The sequence below is a fragment of the Protopterus annectens genome, chromosome 11.part0, assembly GCF_019279795.1.
Source record: "Protopterus annectens isolate FY-2018-M chromosome 11.part0, PAN1.0, whole genome shotgun sequence".
NCBI classification, from domain to species: Eukaryota; Metazoa; Chordata; order Ceratodontiformes; family Protopteridae; genus Protopterus; species Protopterus annectens.
In genome coordinates, this window is record NC_056745.1 from 1,302,194,929 (window position 1) to 1,302,218,900 (window position 23,972).

General features: G+C 42.5%; 1 protein-coding gene across 1 annotated transcript in view; it reads right to left on the reverse strand.

The window, feature by feature from the left end:
- Positions 1-23,972, reverse strand: part of SND1 (staphylococcal nuclease and tudor domain containing 1) — a gene marked incomplete in the record, with an annotated part of 3,811,866 nt that overhangs the window by 3,643,184 nt on the left and 144,710 nt on the right. The window contains 2 exon segments of the mRNA XM_044088623.1: positions 11,991-12,082; positions 16,811-16,971. Of these exon segments, the coding sequence (XP_043944558.1) occupies positions 11,991-12,082; positions 16,811-16,971 (253 nt within the window).

The window sequence follows — 23,972 nt, forward strand, 5'->3', positions numbered from 1 at the left end:
CATAGTTTGGTTTTGTGAGGGATAGATCATGCCTGCTCAACTTGGTTGACTTCGAGTCAGTCACCAGAACTGTGGATGAAGGCAAGATAGTTCAGCCTACCTTGATCTGGCCAAGGCCTTTAATACCATTCCCCACTCAGGAATCATAGAAAAACTAAGCTAGGCATCAACCCCTATATCACTAGGTGGGTTGCAAACTGCCTCACAGATAGAACCCACAGTGTGAAAATAACTGATCCAGAGTCGGACTGCTGACCAGTCATGAGTGGTGTCCCACAGGTATCGGTCCTGGGTCATCTCCTGTTTGATATCTACTTCTCATAAGTCCAGCCCAACACAAAGGGATTCTGGCTGACAAAGTTTGCAGAGGATTGCAGGTTGGGAGCCATTATTAACTCCAAGTGATTTTGACATCCTACAGAAAGGCCTCACCGAGACCAATGACTGGTGTCAGAACCATGGCCTTAAGCTCGATGCCAAAAAATGTGTTATCCTCTTTGGGAAAAACTCAGTTCCCATGAATTACCACATTGATGCTAGTCCACTGAACGCAGAAGGCATTATAAGAGATCTGGGTACACAGGTTGAGAGCAACCTCTCTTTTGACCACCACATTGCCACTGTGGTCAGAAAGTCTGATGTGGCACATCTCATTACCAAGGGTTTTGCATTAAGGAAGAAAAAGGTAATAGTCTCCATGTGCTCTTCTCTCATTAGGCCAATCATTGAGTACGTCCCATTCGGCATGTACCTCACTAGACACCTGCAAAAACTGGAGAGGCCGCAAAAGTAACTCACAAAGAGGATCCTAGGCCTTAAACACTTGTCTATATGGGCAGACTCAAAAAAACTCCAACTATTCTCAGTCTCATATTGCCTACTTACATGCTATCTCTGCTTGACTTACAAAGCCATGTTTGACCAAGCTCCATTACAAATGCTACATCTAAAGAAATCCCAATCCCTCCGCACCACACACGAGATCTCAATCTCATGACCACAATCAGAATGTACTGGACAGACAAGTTTATAACCCAGAGACTGCCCATGCTATGGAAGAGACTTCCCATACATGTCAAACAGAGCACCTCACCGGCCCTCTTCAAGAGAGATCTTGATGAGTGGATGGGAAATAGAAAATTCACCCCGGGATCACTCCAGTGGCTCTACTCAACAGAGGCACCAGGAACTAAGGTCAGGTGGCAATGTTAGGGTAATCCTATGGGCTAGGCTTGTAAAGGCTCCAGGGCCATTAGCCTAGAACACACATATGAACCTATGCATCATAACTGCACTTAACAGAATGGCAAGCCACCTGAGAAAAGGTCTCCAACAAGGAGAAAGCAGAAGTCTTCCCTTCAGAGTCAAGAAGGCCAGAAAGTACCTGACAAGCCTGAGAAAGAGCAAACATATCTGGACATACGGGTCTGATAAATGAAGAGGTATAAACCTTCTTGCCTAGCCTTTCCACAGTCTTGCTGTCTTTATTTTACAGAAGAAGATTTGCAAAGGGCAACTCGGATGCCTTGTTGGATGCCACATAAACCAGAGGAATCAGCTGAATGGCATCTACAAACAAATTTGCGATCCTCAGGCACCCTACAACACCGATCAGGTTTTTGTGGAGCAGGGTGTTGGGAATCTGGACCCAGAGACTCTGTAGAAAAGGCATCCGATAAAGCAGCCAAAATAAGGACAGCGGGAGAGTTCATTTGCAGAAGTTCTTAGTACCTCTTCTGTACCTCAGAAACCTGGGCACAATCCAGTTTTAAAAATTCCATCATCCTGGAAATTGCCCCCCCCCCATAAAAAAAAAATCTCCTTAAATGGAGTGTCAGGACTATTGGACGACTCTTCCTCAAAACTATAACCTAAAGGAGAAGGAATCGCAGATGAACAAGTAAAGGATTCCTCATCTGAATCCACGTCCTGAGAGGATTCCTTTTTCCTAGGCCTTTTTAGAGGAGTAGAGGACCAAGGTGGAGCAGGAGCAGAAAATCCTTCAGGAGCCATAAGGGCATTAAACAAACTGAGTGAAATTCTGCCATTCACTCCAAGAAGCAGGAGAAACAGGTTTTGTTTTTGTTTCTTTTTCAAAGGGATATCTAAACCTAAGGTTTTCAGGGCAGACATCCGATGACATTCCACTATCATTGTTGGAACTTCCTCTCTAACCAAATTTGGGGAACACCCCTAGGCCTTTTGGTAGTAAGTTGAGATTCCAGGCCTCCAAAGCAGTCATGGCAGAGCAATCCAACCGAGGAGCCAGGCAATCCTCCGGGCTTTTAGCAACGTCTGGAGAGATGTCAGGCAGAGGTGGTACAGATTAAGAATATGACCTAGAGTGCTTGGCCTTCTTAGGTTCATAGGTTCATAGATTAGTACTAAGCTAATTGCCCTTGCGAGCCATTTTAAGCCTAGCCAATTACCTCTTGTGAGACTTAAACCCTGCACCTTGTGTTTGTAAGGCAAACACCTTATCCATTAGGCCACCCTCCCAAGTCTTGACTTGACAGCTGACCCTCACAGCAATTCCCTCCATAGTGTCTTTCAATAAAAGCTCAAGATGCAGGTTCTCTAAATACAGGGCCAAAGAAGAAAGCTGACTACGGAGTCCCGTTGGGACAAAAGCCTGAAATGGAACAGAACATACGGTCATGGAAAGCACAGACAAAAGCACTGTTCATGATGGTTTTTATGGAGAATCAGTCTCCCACACTGGCATTTACCCTTTCTGGATGACATGAAACCCCACAAGCAATCAAAAAGAAAAAGATAACAGCAAAAACACCAACAGGGCACTTATCTAAAAAGGCTTGGTGATTCAGCAACGACTCAAGCGTTCAGTCTGGCAGCAAAGATGTTCTGAGGATGGTACATCTGGACATCTTTATGCCCTATGCTACACGCGGGGAGCATAAGTGTTAATGTATGGTGTACCTTGAAGAGACAAGGCTTTGGTATACTGGCCAGACATCAGGCCACCCTTATCAGGGGATCTCTACTGTAAACAAACTGCAACAGTGAAATGGAAGGACATCAAAAGATTTTCTATGCACGCAAATACTGAGATCGAAACTGTGAGCACATGAAAAGTAATGGTGGGCTCAATGGCCAAGAACAACCTACATATATTACTCCATCTTAGGTCAAATGTGCTCCTGGGTGTAACAGCTTCAGATAAAAGTATTCTGAACTGGAAAGGAAAAAGTGGAAGCCAGTGGTAGTTCCATAAAGCAGGGTAATTAATCTTGTATTTACTTCTCACTGCTGCAAGAAAGTGGTCTACAGGTAATCCATTTAAAGCAGTACTTGTCAGACAATTGAAATACCTACAAAGAAAATACAGTTGTGTACACTTACCATAAATGTAGATGTTAGAGTGTATTCACTGTTGCAGTCATCACACTTTGGTTATCTGCTGCAGGTAGCCCTCAGTCAGCCCGAATACCAGAGTCTTGGGATTTCTGCATCGGATGCTGTCGCCTCATCCATGACGTCAGGTCATCAGGGGTATAAAACATGCAGCAGACGCCATTACATCAGTTTTTCTTGCCCTAGATGTCAGGAACACCCCCAAATAGGAAGCAATCAAATGGTGTGGAACACTTCCAGTAAAACGTAAATACCATTTCCATAAGATATGGCCAAAAAAAGAGAGGATAGGTAGAAAGTACAGAAAGACAGGGGGCTGGAGGGAGGGTAACCAGGACTGCAACAATGAATACACCAACATCTACATTTATGGTTAAGTGTACACAACTGTACTACGTTCTTAGTGTTTCACTGTTGCAGTCACACTTGGGTTGATTCCCAAAGCTGAGGAAGGGTGGAGGCAGTAGTAGGGCTGGCTAGCAGGCCTTGTAAGACTGCTGTGGCAAATCCAGCTCTGGATTTGGAAAAGATAGTCAAGTGGTAATGTTTGGTGAAGGTGTGTACAGAACTCCAGGTTGCAGCTTCCAGGATGTCCCTGGTAAGGACTCCCCTGAGAAAAGCTGTAGAGGCTGAGGTAGTCCTAGTGGAATGAGGTCCGATTCCCTGTGGGGTAGGTTTACCATGGTGTTTGTACCAGAAATGGATGCAGTGTGCTATCCATTTAGAAATGGTTTGATAATGGCCTTGGCCTCTGTCCCTGTAGCAAAGCTGACGAGCAATTGGTCAGATTTTCTGAAAAGTTTAGTCCTGTCAAAGTAGAACCTGAGCTGTCTGTGCACATCCAAGGAGTGCAGGATCCTTTCCCCCTTTATTCTGAGGATTAGGAAAAAAGGTTGGCAAATGGATGGATTGGTTTAAAGCCACACTGGAAACCACCTTGGGCATAAAAGATGGGTTAGTCCTGAGGGAAACCCTGTCCGCATAGAAGATAATGAAGGGTTCCACAGCCATAAGGGCCTGTAACTCACTCTTCTTGCTGAGGTGATGGCTAGCAGTAAGGCTATTTTCCGAGAGAGGAATTGTAACTCTGCTGTAGCAGCAGGCTCAAAAGGGGAAGCGTGAGCTTCTCTAGTACAAAGTTAAGGTCCCAGGCAGGCGTGGGAGCTCTCCTTGGGGGTCTTAAATTGTTAGCACCTCTCAGGAACTGTTTAATCAGATGGGGAGAGAAGAGGGGTGGCTCAGTATTATAATGAGCTGAGATGGCCGAAGTATGAATCTTAACTGATGAGAAAGAGAGGCCCTTGTGGAGCAGCTCTGCTAGATCATCTAGGATTTGAGGCAAGGAGGGCATGGCTATATCCTTTCCTTGAGACTGGCTCCAAGAACAGTTATCTATTCCACTTTTCTGAATAGGATTTCCTAGTACTGGGCCTCCTGGCCTCAAGGATAACATCCAGCACCTGTTTGCTGAGGGTTGCTGGTGATGTGCTCAGGGAATAAGCCAGGCTGCCAGGTTCAGGGTTTGCAGCTGAGGATGCAAAATCTGTCCCTCCTGCTGGGACAGCAGAGAGGGGTCTGCTGTAGGCGCCAAGGTGGCATTGCTGTCAGACTGCGTAGGAGTGGGTACCACAGTGCTGGCGTGGCCAGTCTGGTGCAATACAGATCGCCCTTGGCCTGTCCTGTTAGATCTTGATGAGTACCTTTGGAAGGAGGGGCAGAGGGGGAAGGCATAGATTGAGAGGTTTTCCCATGTGAAGGAAAGGGCATCCACTTTCCAAGATTGGCTGTGGGGAATTCTGGTGCAAAATGTGTTTAGTTGATGGGTTTTTTTTTGGGGGGGGGGGGCACGCACAAAGAGGTCCACCGCTGGTGTCCCCCACCTGTGTATTAGAAGTTTGAATGAGTTTGTTTCCAGTTTCCACTCGTGTGGGTCCATTACATTTCTGCTTAAGTTGTCTGCCAGTGAATTTTGTTTGCCTGGCAGGGACTGAGCTTGCAGGTACACTTGGTTGCTTAAGGCTGTGTTTCACAGCGTCATGGCTAACCTGCAGAGTGGGTAGGAGTGAGTTCTCCACTGCTTATGTACCACATAACTATGGTGTTGTCTTGTCTTTATCAGGTGTTGTCTTGTCTTTATCAGGAGTCGTCCTGGCAGGATAAGGCATTTGAAGGCTGTCAGTGTATTCTGTACAGCTAACATTTCTTTTTGACTGATATACAGGTGAATTTGTCCTGGGCTCCATTTGCCTTGAATACATTTGCATGCCATGTGAGCTCCCCATGCATAGTCTGACGAGTCAGAGTTTGGACGGCAGGGGGTTGTGAGAAAGGGAGTCCCTTGTTGTGATTGCAAGCCTCTGCCCACCAAAGGAACTCTGTCCATAGGCAAAGAATGATAGGAATCACTGCTTCCAGGCCCTGGGAATGTTGACACCAGAGACTTCAAGTACCACTGGAGTTTCCTCATATTCAGTCTTGCATATGGAATCTGTACAATACATGAGACCATGAACCCTAGGGCTTGCAGTATTTTTCTTGCAGATAGCTGGGTTTGGGTGGCCAGTAGTTTGAAATAAGTGGTCAAATAAACCTGCTTTTCCAGAGTGAGGAATGCCATCTGGGATGTTGTGTTCAAGCTTGCTCCCAGGAATACAATCTTTTGGTTGGGTACCAGATGTGATTTCTTTTCGTTGATGGTATACCCCAGAGAAGTTAGGAGTCTCTTTACAAAGGTCAGGTGCTTTCGTAGCAATTCCTGACTGCATGAATCAGGCAAACGTCCAAGAATGGGTAAATTTGAATATTTCTCTGCCTGCAGTAAGCAATGGCTGGAGGCAGGCACTTTGGCTTATCTACTGCGCCCAGGGTATTCACAAAGGGAAGTGCAGAGAACTGCTAGTGCATACAGCCTGCCCGTAAACATTTTCTGAAAGGTTCCCTTATGGAGATGTGCAGATAAGCTTCTTTTAAGTCTAGGGTGACTAGCCAGGATTCCTTGGCTAGCATAGGAAGGAGCTGCTGGAGTGTAAGCATTTTGTATTTTGATACCACCAGGAAGGTGTTTAGGGTTGACAAATCCAGAATAGGGTGCCAAGAGTTCTCTTCCATGGGCACCAGGAACAGCCTGGAGTAGAAACCCTGTTCCCTTTGCTCTGTTGGCACAAGTTGAATAGCCCTGATACTGAGAAGAGAAAGTACTTGCTTTTGGGCCTGTGTTCACTGGTTTGGAGGAAGGTCTGGCAATCCGCTTGGGGTTGGCAGAGTGTGAAAATAGAACCTGTATCCCTGGGATACAATGTTTAAGACCCATCGGTCCTGGGTAATGTACTTCGTTTTTTGCATGCAGGGCGAGTTTTCCTCTTAGGGGTGCAAGTACTTGGGCATGGCTGAGAAGGGTTAAGGACAAGCCATTGTGAACTTTTTCTATAGGGGGGGTGGCTTACCACTCCCAGTTTTTGAGGAGGGAGCACTCCATTGTTTAGATCTGTGCATACCCTGAGACTGCAGTCTTTGTGGTTTGTTGCCCCTGGGTTTGGGCTGAGAAAATCTGGAAGGGACTGGAAAGGACCAATTTTTTGAAGGCCAATGCCTACTGAATCTAGGTGGCTGTACCTGTAAGACGTCTAACAGATTGCATATATTTAGCTTTTTCTTCCATCTTTAAGAACAGCTTATGCTTTCGAGCCAAACAAGCAGTCTTGGTTTAATGGAGCATCAAGTAATTTTGCCTTGACATGGTCTGGCAAGATTTTTTCCTTCAGCCAAACATACCTTCTCAGAACAGACCCAGTGACAGCAGCCCTGCAAGATGCTTCTAAGACATCAAAACCACACTGCAAAGTATGTTGACTAACTTGGCTTGCAGAATGCATTAAGTCTTGAAAGTCCTTACTTTCTGCACAATCAGGAATCAACATTTTTTGTTTAATTAGATCAATAATATGCTGCTGGTACTTCAACATGTGAAAATGGCACTTTAAAGTAGAATTCTATAGAATAAAACCCTTTCTTACACCTCCAGCCAGGGTTACTATAGCTCGTACCCACCTCATCTCTACCTTGCTCTATGCCTCCCCTATCTATACCAAAATATGTAGAAGTAATCTGAGTAAACTTACATCCTCCTACAACAATATTGCCAGATTTGCAGCTGGGTCCTCCTATAGAACTCATCACTGTATCAATCTGAATCAGTTAGGATGGTTAGAGCTGCCAAATTTAATACTTTTCAATCAATTAATAGTAGCCCATAAGATCCTGTATTTACCTCAAAATACACCCATACTTACATCCCTAGTCATCCCCTATAATAACCTCAAGACCTTACGCTCAGCTAATAACCTACTTGTACAAATATCAAAATCCAACAACTTAGCTGGTGACACCTTGTTCTCCAATACAGTAGGTAAAGCCTGGAACATCCTCCCAAGCCAACTAACCTCAATATCCTCTGTCAGCTTATTTAAAAGCAAGCTTAAACCCTACCTCAAATCACACTGGCTATGCCCTGTGTTAACCCAGACTAAGTACCTAACTATTAACTAGACTCCCACAATTCCTAGCCTCCCATGATCATGATCTTGTGTTGTCTCACTAATTTTAGTGAGGTTAAGCTTGCTTAGGATTTTTCTCATGTAAATAAGTATATACTGTGGAATGATCAAACACCTTCATATAGTATCACAACATATGTGTTAAATAACACTAGAAATCCATCCTTGTTTGCTGTTCTTCTATACTCTATCTATTGATCTCTAGTGTTTTTCTTTCTTAGGTTTTTGTGAGACCTTAGTATCTCTTATCATAAATTACTAGGTGTATCTAATTTTGTAATATGTTATAAAGATTTGTACTACACCATTTCTAATACAAATGTATTAGTCTTATTCATCTATTCTTAGATAAATTTTTCCTTTTTCCTACTGAAATATAAAATATATAATCTTAGGCTTGTACTATAATTGTTAAAACTTACGTACCAAATTATACTGTTATTGTCTTTGTCTTGACCTTTTATGTTGTTGTAATTTGTGGAGCTTTTCTCCCCGGGCCTCCACTGAAAATGGACATATATCCAGCTGGACTAGCCTGGTCAACAAATGTAAAATAAAATAAATAAATAAAGCCCTGATGGCAAGAGTTCCAGAGGTATATACCTTCTTACCCAATCTGTCTAGAGCCCTAGAATCCCTGTCCAAAGGGGTAGGGTTTTTGGCTGTAGAAGTCTTAACACCTTTAGGTCCCTGGGAAATGGTCTCTGGATCCGCAGTGGGATTTTTAAAGAGAAATTTGAGAGAGTCAGGTACTCTGTAGCATGTCAGGCTTTCTAAGAGCAGGTAAAGTATCAGGGGCAAGGCTGGACTGCATGAAGACATCAGCTACAACATCCAGGACAGGGGGAATAGCTAGAGGACTATGCTGAGGCAAGTCTAAAAATTTCCTGAGTCTCTTTTTGGACTGTGGGTAGTCCTGGCATTCCCAGCAGAAATGCTCTTAGGTTATGCAAGGTTTCACAGAAAGAAAGGTCCTCTGGTGGGGGGGAGGCTGAGGGAATTGATTCTTCTGCATCAGAGTCCTCATAGATAGATAAGGGTATGTCCTGGTAATCACAGGGGTCAGTCATCAGACTCATGGTCTGAAGAAACTGAAGGAAAATCAATTGTTTTTTTTAGAGGGGGAAGGCTGGCTTCCCCAATTAAAGTATTAAGGTCTTCAGCCATTCTAAGCATTTGTTTCTGTGGCATGGGAGCTTGAGAATGCGCTTTGGTCGGTTTCCTAGGCGTAGTGCGAACTCTGGGCCTGAGAAATTCGGTAGATTTAGTCATTTACGAAGTAGTCGGATTAATATGAGCATCAGAAGGTCTGAGTACACCCTCAGTAGCTGGTGACTGCACAGCAGCACCAGATTCATCCAAGGTAGAGACATCCGCAGGTTCCATTGTTGAAGAAGCATCTTGCAGCATACCAGACTCCGAATGTGTCTCAGTAGAGGCTGCGAATCTGAAGCAGGTAACAGGGGCTGCAAAAGCGCCTCAATGAGTACTGGCGGACTGGCAACTAGCTTAACGGAAGCGTCATCGGCAGTTTTGGACCTATGCGGTTTGTCTCTGTCTTTATCTTTGCATTTTTTTGGAAGGTCTGTAGTCGGCTGGTTTACCAAAGCCATTTCGGAATACGGAGAATGAGAGCGAAAGAATTTAAAGACAAAAATAGCCCGACGACGAATAGTCAGGCGTTGAACAAGGCACAAAACAGACCGTGAGGGACGTCGTGGTCTGGGCCTAAACAGGTGATGCAGGAAAAATGAAAATCTCTGTGAGGTATTCGCTTTGCACAGGCAAGACAATTAACTTTTTCTGACGTTGGTTAGAGCAAGAAAAAAGGATCCCCAATGGGGTACTTGGCTTTAGAAGACTTTGGGTTTTGAAACTCGAAAAACGAAAATTTCAGGTAACTGCCGACCGGCACTTGCAAACTGCTTCTGCTTCGGGCTCTCCCACAGCAAGAAAAGCCAACGTAATGGCGTCGGCTGCATGTTTTATACCCCTGACGACCTGACGTCATGGATGAGGCGACAGCATCTGACACAGAAATCCCAAGACTCTGGTATTCGGGGCGACTGAGGGCTACCTGCAGTCAGATAACCCAAGTGTGATAACTGCAACAGTGAAACACAAAGAACATCAGCATTAGTGTTCACAAAAACAAGTATATGCCATGTAAATAGCCTCCATGCACAACTCAGCAAGAAGTATAAACAGTGAAGACAGACAGAAAATGGAGTAATGCACCTGTATACACAAAAATGGTTCTCAAACAGAAGTAGAGAAAGTACTGTCATATGTTACCATTAGCAGAACTTTTCGGTAGCCTCCAGAATTTGCCAGATCAATAGGCAAAAGCAAAGTAGTACTCTGCAAATTGACTGTTTCGCTGTGGCTTTTGACTTAATAGTAACACTACTCCATGGTGCTACCAAATTAAACTTAATAGCTACTGTAAAACTGAAAACTCATTTTCCTTTAGGGAAACTTTGAAAAGTTGGCTAGCCAGCTGATTATACCAAAACACAAACGGCTTATTAACCAGCTATAATGTTTGTGCCTGCTGTATACTGCATACAGTATAGTGATGACCATGTGTTATATACATATGCTTTTGTATGACATTGTGTGGAGTCTGAATGTCCTCCCTGCGGTCGAGTAACGTTTACAGACATGCAGGTAAGGGCATGCATGAATGGGTGTCCCTTCTTTGAAGGTTGGGCATCGGGCTGGCAACTCGGCACAGTAAAAATCCACTGCCAATCATTAGCAGACCAGAGTTCTGCTGTGGCGACACCTAACCGGGAAAAGACAAAAGACAAACATGCTGTTTGGTAATCCTGCTGTTCTCTACACAGTACCGTAGAAATACTAAATGGAAAACTGTAAAATACACTTTGCTGATAAAGGCAGTGGTCCTAGGGTCACCTTGTTTAACTATTATGCTCATTAAAACAAAAAACAAATAAATAAAAAACACAAGCAGCGTGTTCCTGGAACCAGAGAACACAGAAAATGAACCACAAACCCCAGTAATAAAGCTTCCAAAATTCAATGAAACTTCTAACAATCCACAAATACGGTGAAGCGCTTTTATCTACACCTGTAGACATCAGAACCGTTGTTAAATGAAAAAAATGTCAAAAACATTCAGGAAGTGACACCTCCAAAGTGCTCCAATTGGCATTTCATGTCAAAAAGGCTGGGAATCCTTGTAAAATAACTTTAAAGGGCCTTAAAGGGCACAGAGTATTGGCAAGTAAAACTGAAACCCAAATAATGCATAAAATAAAATAAAATGGAATAAAAATACAATATAATCAAATGATTTTCAAAAAATATGAACATAAACGGATAATTTATCAGCATGTCTTTTCAACTCGCTGGTGACAGATGAATTTCATTAATAATGGTGCGTTAGTGGCATCTAGTTTAAGTTGACAAAAATTCCATTCTAAAGTTTGTTTTTCCATCACTAGAGAATGCGGAAACCCTCACTTTCTCAATCACGGAGAAATTAAAGTATATGAAACTAGCACACAGCACAGAAATAAAGTTTAACATTTTGATAAACATGATATGCTCCAACACCTCATCATGCAGCCATCTAGCTTGTGTGTAAAGTGGCACCAATCTTAGCAAAAGTAATAAATGAATTTTCATATACTACAGGAGCGTGTAAGCAACAAGACTGCTAAAACCTATAACAATTGCAAACATACTCTGGTTCAACCTGCTAGCAAAGAAGCAAATGGTATTGTCCATAGGCCTATAAATGCAGCTCAGGACTAAGCCCAGATTACTGCAGCTAATACCATCTGGGGAAAAAAAGGTTACTATGTACAGAGATCTACCCCCTAAAACGGTGGTCACATGCAAGTTTCTTTTCTCAGGGACTGTATCTGTCTCTCTCTAACCTTAATTTGCACCATAACATATGTCAAAAACCTTACAAAGTTGAGGTGAACTAGACTAATCAGAAGCTCGCAACCTACACCACCACATGGTGGATGCACTAAACTGAAAACGCTATACAGCTTGCTAAAAAAGCATCAGAAAAACATGTCTTACCTTGACACCTGAAAGCATGACTGTAACAAGATAGTAATCTGGAAGTAGTAAGGCTCGTACAACGCTGCCATCTCGCACATGCTCAATGATGGCTACAAAAAAATACACACATTTTAATATCTGAAATTTAAACAGATTACAGTCTTCATACATATTCTAAATACTAAACCCTGAGAAAAACAAAGTGCATAAAGTGTGAAAAATTTCTAACTGAAATTATGCAAATGAACAATTTCATAAGCAGTTCTGAATTTTGAGTTTCAAAGAAGCATAGAAATGGGCAGAGAATAAAAACTGCTAGTCTCATTGAATCTGGCCATTTCGTGAATTAGTGCGAAAGTTATAGACTCAGTCTAACTGCTAGGTCCTTTTTTTTCACCTCCTTCCCCCAGCACTTATTATTGCGACTGGTACTTATAATGGTAAACGTTTGCTGCTGCAATAACTCCTCTTGGGGTTTGTACCACAGAATACCTAGTCATCACCCTTCTTGACATCCAGAGCTTAGCTCTCTCACCCACCCCCCTTGGCCAGTCTGTCCTTCCCACCTGGACATTAGGATATCATTGGCATAGCAGGGAAGTCCACCTGCACTAACTTTGGCTCTTTCTTGCACTAGCAATATAGTTTTGTATAGTCTGAAGCAATAGTACTGAATACAATTGATTACTAGGAGCAATCTCCAAGGTGGCCCAGAACAGATGCAGCCTTAATGCATTCTGGTAATTTCATCTATGCCCAAATACACAGCAATACAGTTGTTGACAACGTTTTTAGGCCTATCAAGGGCTCTAAATGTTCTACGTAGCTGCAGTTTGTCACTATTTAGCAGCAGGTAGTCGAGAAAGGCACCAGTCAGTAAAATGGAATCTTTCAACTTGCTTGTAGTGGACAAGCATTCCTCCCCCACCAAAATCTGAACTGTTATAACTTCCCCAATTTAGAATTTTTATTGATGACATCACTGGGGAAATGCCAAATTACTGAAACGTGCAGAGATGCTGTAACCACTTACTTCACTATACTCCATCTCTAATTAATACTAAGCTACAATATAGATTGAGTTCACTCAGTCACAGCTTTTGGTTGCAAAACTGCAACTTACTGCTGCAAATATGAAGGCTCTCTCCTCTTTGAACTGTTCAGAAGTTACATTTAGCAGTGCCTACTAATTTCCTAGAAGTTACTGTGGATAAGCAGCACAAGTTTGGCCATCACAAATTGTTTGAACCAAAATATAAAAACTAGCACATCTTTAAAGGCTTAAATATTGCATCACCTGACCATAATATTCAGCCACTGCAGCAGTGTACTTGGCTCCCCATCACCCTAACCAATCCACCTGCTCACTAAATACATTCCCTCTAAAGCAGTTTGAAACAGCACACCAGAATGCCTAGATTTGCTGCATGTCACAGAAAAATAACTTCCACTTTTTAGACTAAGTTGGTTTAAACTTAACTTTATGCATGTCCGCAATACAGCTAAATATGGTAACCAATGATTCATACTCCTAACAAGCTATACTGATATACAAGTCGCATAAAGAAATAACAGTATCTATCCTACCTGTTAAAACCTCAGCGAGTAACTTTAATCTTTCCTGACCTTATTCATACAAGTCTCTACATTCACAAACAGATATGATGCATGGCAACTTCTGCGGGCAAGCTTTGGAACAATCTTTGCCTTCCATCTATACCCTTCAGCTGTCCAGAATTTCACAAAGTCATGATTTTTACCTCATTTGTTGAGTTCCTCAAAAAAAACTGGTTTTCTGGTAAATCATTGAGGACTGAAAATGAAGTAATGACATGAGCTTTTGACTTTACATCCTTCAGAAAATGCATGTTAATGGAAAACTTGTTATTGTAGCAACTTTCTTACTGTTCCCGATTTTTGGCCTTTGTCCTCCCTATTATTTTTGTCTCTCTCCAGAATTTTTGGGTTAAGAGGTTGAGAGGTTATGGGTCCATCTCAGTCGCACATTTAAGCATGCAAAGGAAAAATTCACCAAGCAATGGATATAAAACCATGGTGTGCCATAACAGTTGTATGATGTTCTGTGCGCGCTTTACCCAATTATATTCTTAATTCTGATTGTATAACCAAAGTATTTTTTGCTAGGAAGCAAATAAAAATTACCCCAACTAAATCTGAATTATAAGTACACATAATATCTACTTACTAATGAACCAACTGATTAGTAACTATTAACTAAACTACATTTGTAGCTCTCAGTTTATTTGTATAGCCCCATTAACAATGCATTTGGCACACATACATGTGTAAGCCTAACTGCTTGCTTTATACATAAACCAACACTTTTCTCCCTTGCACTCCACTGAAAAGAGAATGTTCCCTGTTAAGACATTCCCAGACAACACAGATTCATACATACATAAATTCATACTCATTCGGTCTCAAGAGAGTAGCCAGCTCTCACTGGACACTTCTGGTGTATAGTAACAGACTGGCGCATGTGGAAAACCAGGCAACAGTACACCCAACACAAAAGGGATGCATAAAAACACACTGCAAAGGCACACAAGGGGTCACCTCTATCAGAAGATGAAATTCTTTAAATGGTGCACTCAAATTCAGCCATGTCACATCAGATGTCAACAGTAAATGCAGGTCTGATGTAGAACTGACTATAGGCCTGGTGGCATGGCAGAACAAGACAAGTTGCAGTTTTGTCTGGGGGGGGGGGGGATAAAAGGAGAAAGCTTCTTGGTCTCGCATGCAGTAGAAAGGCACACTGAGTGATTTCAAGAGCCCCACAAACATATACTCTAAACAGAAAATATGCATTCATAAGACTGCATTCCTCAGCGTCTGACAGACTGCTTCTTCCATTTTTTCGGTCAGCAACTGATTGCTGAATGAGATCAATGCAACACTGACTAAGTAGAGATCATAGCCAGCTAAGAAAGCGGAGAAACCAAAAGAAAACTGAGTAAGAGACTTAAGAGGATGCCTGGCCATCTACACTCTCATTTTAATTTTCTTTAGCTCCTGCCTAGGATCACAGAAGGGACCAACCTGCTAAAAATGAGCTGGTTACCCTCTAGTTTTATCTCTTCTATATGCTGTAGGAAAGACCCTCAAGTTTCTCGCACGTCCTGGTACTTGCTTTGAACTTACATTTCCGTCACTTTTGCATACATCTCGGTCCTGCCAAGTCATCTTGGGACTACTGCAACATTGTATAACCAAAGACTTCAAAATAAACCACAAATAAAAATGGATATAAAAGAAATAAGCACCTAAAATAAATTCCAAAAGTTCAACTCTAACAAAAGCGCTTACCAGTCACGTTTTGCATATTAAAGAATTGTTTGGACTATTTTTTGGTGCCGTTTTTTTCTTTTACTGCTGCAACATTACCAGGGCCTTTGGTATTTTCAGCAATGAAAGGCATGGTAGGATATGAACTTTCACAACTTTGGTAAACTTTATGACCAGCAAGAAACAGCAGAAGATCATGGGCTTATTTGCACTTTTACATTAGATGCAAGATGCCACAGCATGGAACAAAAAAAAAAAAAATTATATATATATATATATATATATATATATATATATATATATATATATACATACACATATACATACATACATCAGAGACGATTTAGAGAAGAAATCGCAAGTGTTACCCCCTATAAAAGGCTCCTAGAAGTAAGAGCACCACTGATTCTCAAGTTATTAGACACTCTCCTCACATACTGCCACTGTTTTATTGGGATATCTAGATAGGAACTCCAGCATCCAATTTTTTTGCCTCTTTTGTCCATCAGGCAAATGTTTATGTTCTATCCTCCAAACCTTTAATAACGCAACCCTACCTCTACCTGTGGCATACATGCCCTCATGGCCATCATTACTCTGCAAATCAAATAGCCACACTATGAAAAAGTGCTTTATTAAGGAACACAAAAATAGCAGAATTACAAAGTCAGTTTAATGGAAAAAAATGATGCATTGCTATTTATTAACAATTGTTGCACCAGAGTACTGCTCTGTATGCAATAGTTCATATCCAAATACAACAGAGACAAAATGAAGTGCCTTGGGAATGACCAGAATTTAGGATAATTAGATTACCATTCTGATTATTCTACTATTTAGAACAGTAGAGGAAAAAAACAATGGAAAGTCCCAAAGCATACATCTTTCTTAACGCACAACTCATAGGTTATATTTATGGATAATGTAAAAGTAGGCGAGGGTCAACAGCTGTGTGAGAGTGCAGTCCCCAGGGGTTGGGGAATATGCAGTTTCCCACGACTGTGCAATCTCAGAGTTGGAATATACAACTAGGGTGTGTGGGAGTTACTGGGGGGGGGGGGGTGTTCTCTTCTGAAAAAACACAACTTGCATGATTTGAGGAATAACCTCAGAGCATTTTGCAGAAGCTTGTCAATGTTAATATTAACGTTTCACTGATCTGATGGCTGCTACTATATACACACCCTTTACACACACCCAAAAACGCGGTACATGTTTATGAAATTTATGAAAATAGAAAATAAAAATGACAACTCAGTAAAGACATTAAGTCTTAGGTTTGCTACTTAAGAAAAAATAATGTGGTGATTTTATAATTCTTGCTACCTCAGCTCAGTTACTAAACTGAATTTAAGACCCCAGATAGACAATGGTACTCTGTGCAACAATTTAATTACTTTCCATTACTATTTCAAAACGTATTTTCTCAAGTCTACTGGGGTGGGGGTGGGGGGGGGGGCACAGTTCAGCATATTGCCCATTCAAAAAAATGCAATGCTCCATTAAGCATACATGTCACTCTGACTCACCATTTACGGGTTTCTGGTGCATGGAGTCTACAAAATGTCGAGGATTCTCAATGGTGTACTTAATATCTCGAATAGTGTGGGAACCTGTTCCATCTGCCCACATGCCCTTCTTTGAAGCTTTGGCCTGGTCTTCTATTTCACATAACCTTGCCTGATCAGGGCTGAAATGAAAAGGAAAACAACTGAAACCATTTTGACAATACAGGATACAGACAGGATATTACAAAGTCATCTCCTTAAATGTAGCCGCTGAAAATGGCAAGACCCCAGTATACAAGAAAGGCTATACTGCCACTGCTAAACATTTCAAATATTTCTCACCTCATCAATGTACTTGACAGTATATGCATCCCTTGATTTTATGAAGCAATTTAAATCTGGCATAGAAGTGTTTGAGCATTCAATACAACACTCCAGTTACCACAGTCTGACAGGTTCACACCAAGTCTTCAGATGGTGTATGCTGTGGCCCCTGGCCCAGCTGGAACAACCCAGTTAACAAATCTCAATCAATAAACAAATTGCATTTTACTGAAATTATACCACTTCTGAGAATCAAGTCAACCTAAGACTTACCATGGTTCTCCAACCTGCTCGTGGATCACACTCCACACTGTAGACACCTGTAAAATATGCACAGTTCCTGGATTCTTATCTTAGCCTCAACATTGGGTCATGGAGGGAGCAGTTACTAAAGTTGTTCTCGAGTAGGCAATATGAAAGACCAGCACTAGAAGACACTAGGATGGGTTAGCCAGAATCTCCAACCAGTACCCCAACTAGGACTTTCTCCAGTTCTGATGCAAAACACACCAGCATAAAGAAGTGATAAAATACATACACTAAGACACGCAGACGGCTTAAAATGAGTGATGGGAAAAACCTTAAGGAGACAGCATGATCAAAAAATGCAAGGGAATTAAACTCATGGAAACTATTTAAAATAATTACTGCTGTCAGTTTAGCATGATTTGCTGTTTAGCCACATGGTAGCAATAAGACAGCAGGCATTCGTAACTTCCGGCAACCACCCAACATCACATACTTTATGTGAATTGAAGCAAAGATGGGCAACGTTTTTTTAAACTACTACTCTGTCTCCTTTCTACAATATGTAAACTAGAATTTTCTAGACTAGACTATTGTTAAAGTTGGGGCCGACGCCTTCCTTAACTCCTGCCATGCCCTTGCATAACATATTGCAGGTGGTTAGAGGAGATCTAGTCCCCCCCAAAAAAAAACTATATTAGAGAGAATAGAAGGTGCAGTTAGGAGTTCTGTGTTACTTTTACTGAGCACTCAAAGTGGGAAGTCACATACTGGGCAAACAAGGAGATCCAAGCAGTTCTCATCTTTCATTTAATTCAAAGTCTCTAAGTTAAGAATTCACTTAGGTTCATAGGTAGGTACTAGGCTATCAGCCCAAGGGCCTACGTAAGCCTAGCCAACAAGGTTCCCTGGCTTACGCCACCCAAGAAAGTTATTTTGCTGTGCCACGGTCGAGCAGAGACACAGAAGTGATCCCCAGGGTGTATTTCCTATTTCCCATCCACTCAAAGATTTTTCTTGAAGAGTGCTAATGAAGAACTTTGCTTGACATAGATGGGTAGCCTGTTACAGAGTATGGGAAGTCTCTGGGATAGGAATCTATCCCTCCAGCATGTCCTGTTCATTGTGGTGACAAGGTTTAGGTCCCTAGAGAGTGTAGCTCAGAGGGATTTCTTTAGGTGTAGCATGTCCAACAGCTCTGGGTTTGACATAGCTTTATATGTTAGGCAGAGATCACCTCCGAGTAGGCAATATGCTACGGAGTAAAGCTGGAGTTTTTTGAGGCGGTCAGTGTAGGGCATTTGTTTGAGTCCAGTAATCCTCTGAGGTACTTCTGTGGCCTTTCCAGCTGCTGCAGATGTCTTGTGAGGTACATTCCAAAAGGGGTGTTGTACTCTATAGTGGGTCTAATGAGTGTCTAGTAGAGGGGAACGATGACCTCTTTTCCTGGATGAGAACCCTTTTATGATTAGGTGTGCCACTTAGGACTTCCTGACTACTGTGGCGATGTGACTATCAAAGGAGAGACTACTGTCCACCTGGGTCCCAAGGTCTCTTATCACGCATTCTGTGTTAAATAGATTGCTGCCTATGTGGTAGTTCATGGGTACAGAGTTTTTACCCAAGGGGATGACACTGCACTTTTTGGCATTGAGCTTGAGGCCATGGCTCTGACACCAGGCATCTGTCTCAGAGAGGCCCTTCTGTAGGATGCTCACATCATTTGGGGACTTGACTATGGCTCCTAGTTTGCAGTCATCTGCGAACTTAGTTAGCCAGAGGGCCTTCTGTATTAGCCTGTACTTGAGAAGTAGACATCAAACAGGAGCGGTCCCAGGACGGAACCCTGTGGTACTCCACTTGTCACTGGTCTGACGTCAGATTTGGAGTCTGCAACTTTTGCAGTGTGGGTTCTGTCAGTGAGCCAGTTGGCAACCCATCTTGTGACGTAGGGATTTATGCCTAGTTTATCGAGTTTAGCTATAATTTCAGAATAGGGGATGGTGTCGAAAGCCTTGGTGAGGTCAAGATAGGCTGTGTGAACCACCTTGCCCTCATCTACGGCTTTGGTGACTGCCTCAAAGAAGTCGATCAGGTTCAGGAGGCATGATCTGCCTTTCACAAAACCGAACTGGGTGGGATCGAGTTTGGAGGTTACCAATGTCGGAGTTCCATGATGATACATTCCAAGGCTTTGCAGACCAGGCTTGTCAGGCTAATAGGTCTATAGTTCCCGGGATCAGTGGTGGCTCCCCCTTTGTGGAGTGGGATAACTGTTGCAGTGCGCCATTCAGTGGGCACAAAGCTTGATGCGAGGCTATTATTGAACATGGTGCTTAAGTGGGGAGCCAGTTCATTCTGAAGTTCGTGTAAAACACAGCCTGGGATGCTGTCCGGTCCTATGGATGCTGTGTTTTTGGCTTTAGAGAGAGTGCAGCTTTCACCTGTGTAGTTGTGATTACAGGGACTGCATTCTTCCTGTATAGATATGGGCCCTTTGGGGGGGGGGGGGTAAAGTTAGCACTGAACCTGCCAGGATGTTGGCAATATCAGTTGGTTCTGTAATTTTCCTGCCTTTGTGCTGTAACTCAGAGCAGATCTGGGTGTTGCCATTGAGATTCTTGACATAGCTATAGAATGCTTTATGGTTGTCCTTGGAATTAGTGGTGATTTTATTTTCGTAGCTAGCTATGGAGGATCTTATAAGGGATCTCAGCTTCTTACTGAGGCTGACCAGGGAGCTCCTCCACTCATTGGACTTTACTCTCTTTTGCAACAGTTTCTTCCTTATGTTGTACAGTTTGTTTATGGAAAGAGACCACCAGATTGGCTTCCTTTTTTTGGAGGGTAGCGTCTTGGTTCTGTTTGGGATAGCACGATCCATGCACTCATGTAAGTGCTTACAGAGTGCATTTGTGTAGGATACAGCAGTTGTAACTGTATTGTCCATCTGCATGGGTGTCATGAAGTTCACTACTTCTGTCTTAAGCACGAAGTTGGCTTTGGAGAAATTTTTTACTGTGGTTTCCTTAATGGGGGGTGGGGTGGGGGTGGGATGTGGATATCAAGGGTGATTAGCTTATGGTCAGATCGGACCAACGAGGAGTGGACTTCAGGTGAGGAACACCGGTCACTCATGTTGTTAATGACTAGGTCTAGGATATTGTTGCCCCTGGTGGGGGTGTGGATAAGTTGATCTAGGGCATTGGAGTTTATGAATTCCAGAAAGCGTTGCGCTAAGGAGTTTGTACACGAGTAGTTTTCCCAGTTAATGGTGGGGTAGTTGAAGTCGCCCATTATTAGGGTGTTTGGTTGAACCCTAATATTTTCCAGTACATCAAGAAAAGAGGAGTGGGAATCCTGGGGCATGGTGGGGTATCTGTAGCAAGCTACAATTTGGATTGCAGTTTTGCCAAGAGTTAGCTGCACTTGGATAACCTCGTATGCATTATGCTGAGCAACTAGCCTGGAGGTGTGGATATCCATAATGAATATGGATGCACCCCCACCTTTGGTGTTTCGGTCCAGGTTACATGGCCGAAAAGTGTGGTACGAGTTATAGCCTGGTAGTGCAGGGGTGCTCTCTGGAGCCTTGAACCAGGTCTCAGTCACTGCACAGATATCGATGTTCTCCATTTTAAGGAGTGCCTCGAGTGAGTGCATTTTGAAATTTAGACTTCTAGCATTGAGTACCATTACCCTCAGCTTTTGCTTGCCTGTTCCTGTTATGGTGGTGAGTTTGTTACTTGAACCCTGCCTAAAAAAAGCACTATTGGGGCAGCAAGAGCCTTAGCCAGTATCCGGAATCCCAGGGGCAACAGGTGCAGGCCATCTGTGGCAAAGCATCGTGGTCTGTCGACCAGGTCATCCCAAGCAGACAGATACTGGATCCCCTTAGAATGACACCAGAAGCTTAGCCAATTGTTGAAGTCAATCATTTTTGTCCTTGTACTGCTGTATCATTCTGGGCGATGGCAGAATGCTACTCGGGGCTAGGGTCATACCTGACTAGGCTACAAGATCGCAGAGCTCTTCCATGTCTCTTTTCATGTAGTCCAGGGAGGTACGTCTCAGGTCATTCACACCAACATTGACAATGACAGTCATCTTTGTACTTGTTGTGGAGTGACCTGAGTGCGTGGGTTATGTGGCGGATCCTGGCACCGGACAGGCAGCTGACAGTAACCTTCTCCTTGTTTAGCCTGGTGAGTGGGACATCAGTGTGCCTGACTAGAGTCACCTATGACTAGTGTGTTGGGTATGTTGTTTTGCCTTATTGGCTGTGTTTGAGTGGCACACAGCGTCTGTGGGCTGTGTGTCATTTGGGTTGTGTTGGGGAATGGAGGTTGCTTGTGTTTCTGCTTTGGAGGTCTCTGTTGCTTAGGCAGATTATTATTGAGAGCCTCCGCGAATGTTTTTGAGTTTGTGTGTGTGGATTTTGGTGGTGTAGACGTAGTGAGACTATGTGATGAGTGTGGTGTGGTGCAAATGTTTACCTTCTCCTCATGACTGTCAGGTTCAGTCTGGATTGGAGAGCGCTTTACCTCCAGTTTGGCTAGATAAGTGCATCTCTCACAGGTTGTAGTGTTGGGTGGTAGCAGGAGAGGGTTGTCTGTGTACATGAGGCAATTTCTACATTGCCTCAAGATGCCCGGATTCATCAGATAGACAGGGGAGAACACTGGGAGCTGACCCTTGGACATGCCTGAATAATAAACTATTTTCCTCTAGATAAGGGAGGAAAGTGAGTACAAGAGTTGTTTTTCTCAACGCCAGTGAGAAAAATAAGTACAAAAACTGTTTTCCTCTAGGTAATGAGGAAGATTGAGTGCTATAGTAATTAGTAGCTTATTTAGTGCTTAAAAGTTCTGAAAAAGTGCCGAGTATGAATAAGCAAATTAAAGTGCTAAAACTAAGAATCTGTATCTGGCACTAGACTAGTTACAGGACAGAAAAGTGCAAATGCAGGCTTCCAAATCAGAAAGTTGAGAGAGATGGAAGATTGCCCAAATGGCCAATAACTACAAATTCTGGGCCACAACCACTCCCTATGTGGTAGACAGGTTACCTAATGCTTACCTCTCCCACTGATAAGCTGGAAGGCTTACCTCCAACACAAAGGCTTGGGGGGCTCAGAAGCTTACAAACAGTCCTGGATACAGCAAATCTGTATCTGGAACACTAGTTACAGGAAAGATAGGAAAACAGGCTTAGTTTTTTTTTGTTTTTTTTTCACTTGCTACACGAGAAACTTAAAATTTAGGTGGTTACTTTAGGATCTATGCCATCTTACTCTAATTCTGATTAAAATTACTGTCTAATCCTACCCCTACACACTTTTACTCTCAAGTATCAGCAACATCATCTTTAATGCAAGAATCAGAAAATCTCAACTGCACTTTGTTTGACCACATGTTCTACTGGAATAATTAACTTCCATTACTTACATCCTCTCTCAGCACTTGTGCATTATGGCTAATGTGCTTAATGTAAGTATGCATTTCTGTACAATGCATATACTCAACATTACAGACTATCCATTCTTCTACACTGTAAATGCATTGTATGTATTTAAGCTGTTTTTCACTACTTATCGTTTTATCTTTAACATGTTTGTGGCTGAAAATAGTGTTCCAGTCCATTCTCAGCAATAAATTAAATTCTGTGCAAACGTATGGATAATAGTCCAATTTGCTAATCTACGGATATTGTAACCAGGAACATTTCTGAAAAAGATTACATCTCTATAGAAGCATCAACATTAACAGTCTATCTTAAAAGGGCAGCTTTCCCATAGAAATCACAGCAGAAGGTAATGTAACAATGTTTAGATAGGATGAGTTTTGACAAGCAGTCAATGCTTTCCCCTCCCCAAAGGGAAATTCTCTCTGCCACTTGTGTGCACAACTATGCAAAACCTGGCTTTATATGAAATCAGATACTGCAAGTTTCACAACTGTAAAAACTAATTAAAACATTTAATAGCAAATTAAAGTCGCTATTGCACTTACACAGCTGTAGATGTTTGAATCCCTCACTGCTGTAATACTATATGTGTTGTGTCTTAGACAGGACACATCAATCGGCCTGCTTCACAAAGCTCTAGTTCCCTCCCACACACACTGGCTTACTGTTTTCCATCCAAGGTGGTGGCCTAAGTATTCAGATGTCAATACTTTCTTGGCCATACAGAGAGAAGAGCTTACTTATACTGGACCTCTAAAATATAAACAATTACAAATAACTTTATAGCTCAACTAACTATATAGATAAGTAAGGGGATGGAGGTTGAGTGTTTAGTGCAGCAGTGAGGAAATCAAATATCTGCTGCTGCGGTAAGTTCAACCTACTATACTATGTTCATCACTCTTACTGCTGCAGTAGACTTTGGCTATATGGGCTGATTAACAAAGCATAACAAACCTGGAATGTAGAAACTAGCATGCAGGAGCCTCTAGAGAATGGTTCTAGCAAAGCTAATCCTGGAAACAGAAACCAGTTTGTAATGCTTTGTAAAAGTATGTATACAGGACTGTGCTGCTATCTCGAATGCTTTTGAGTATGCTGTAGAAGCTAAGGCACTAGTAAAATGTGCCTTGATACTCCCTGGGAA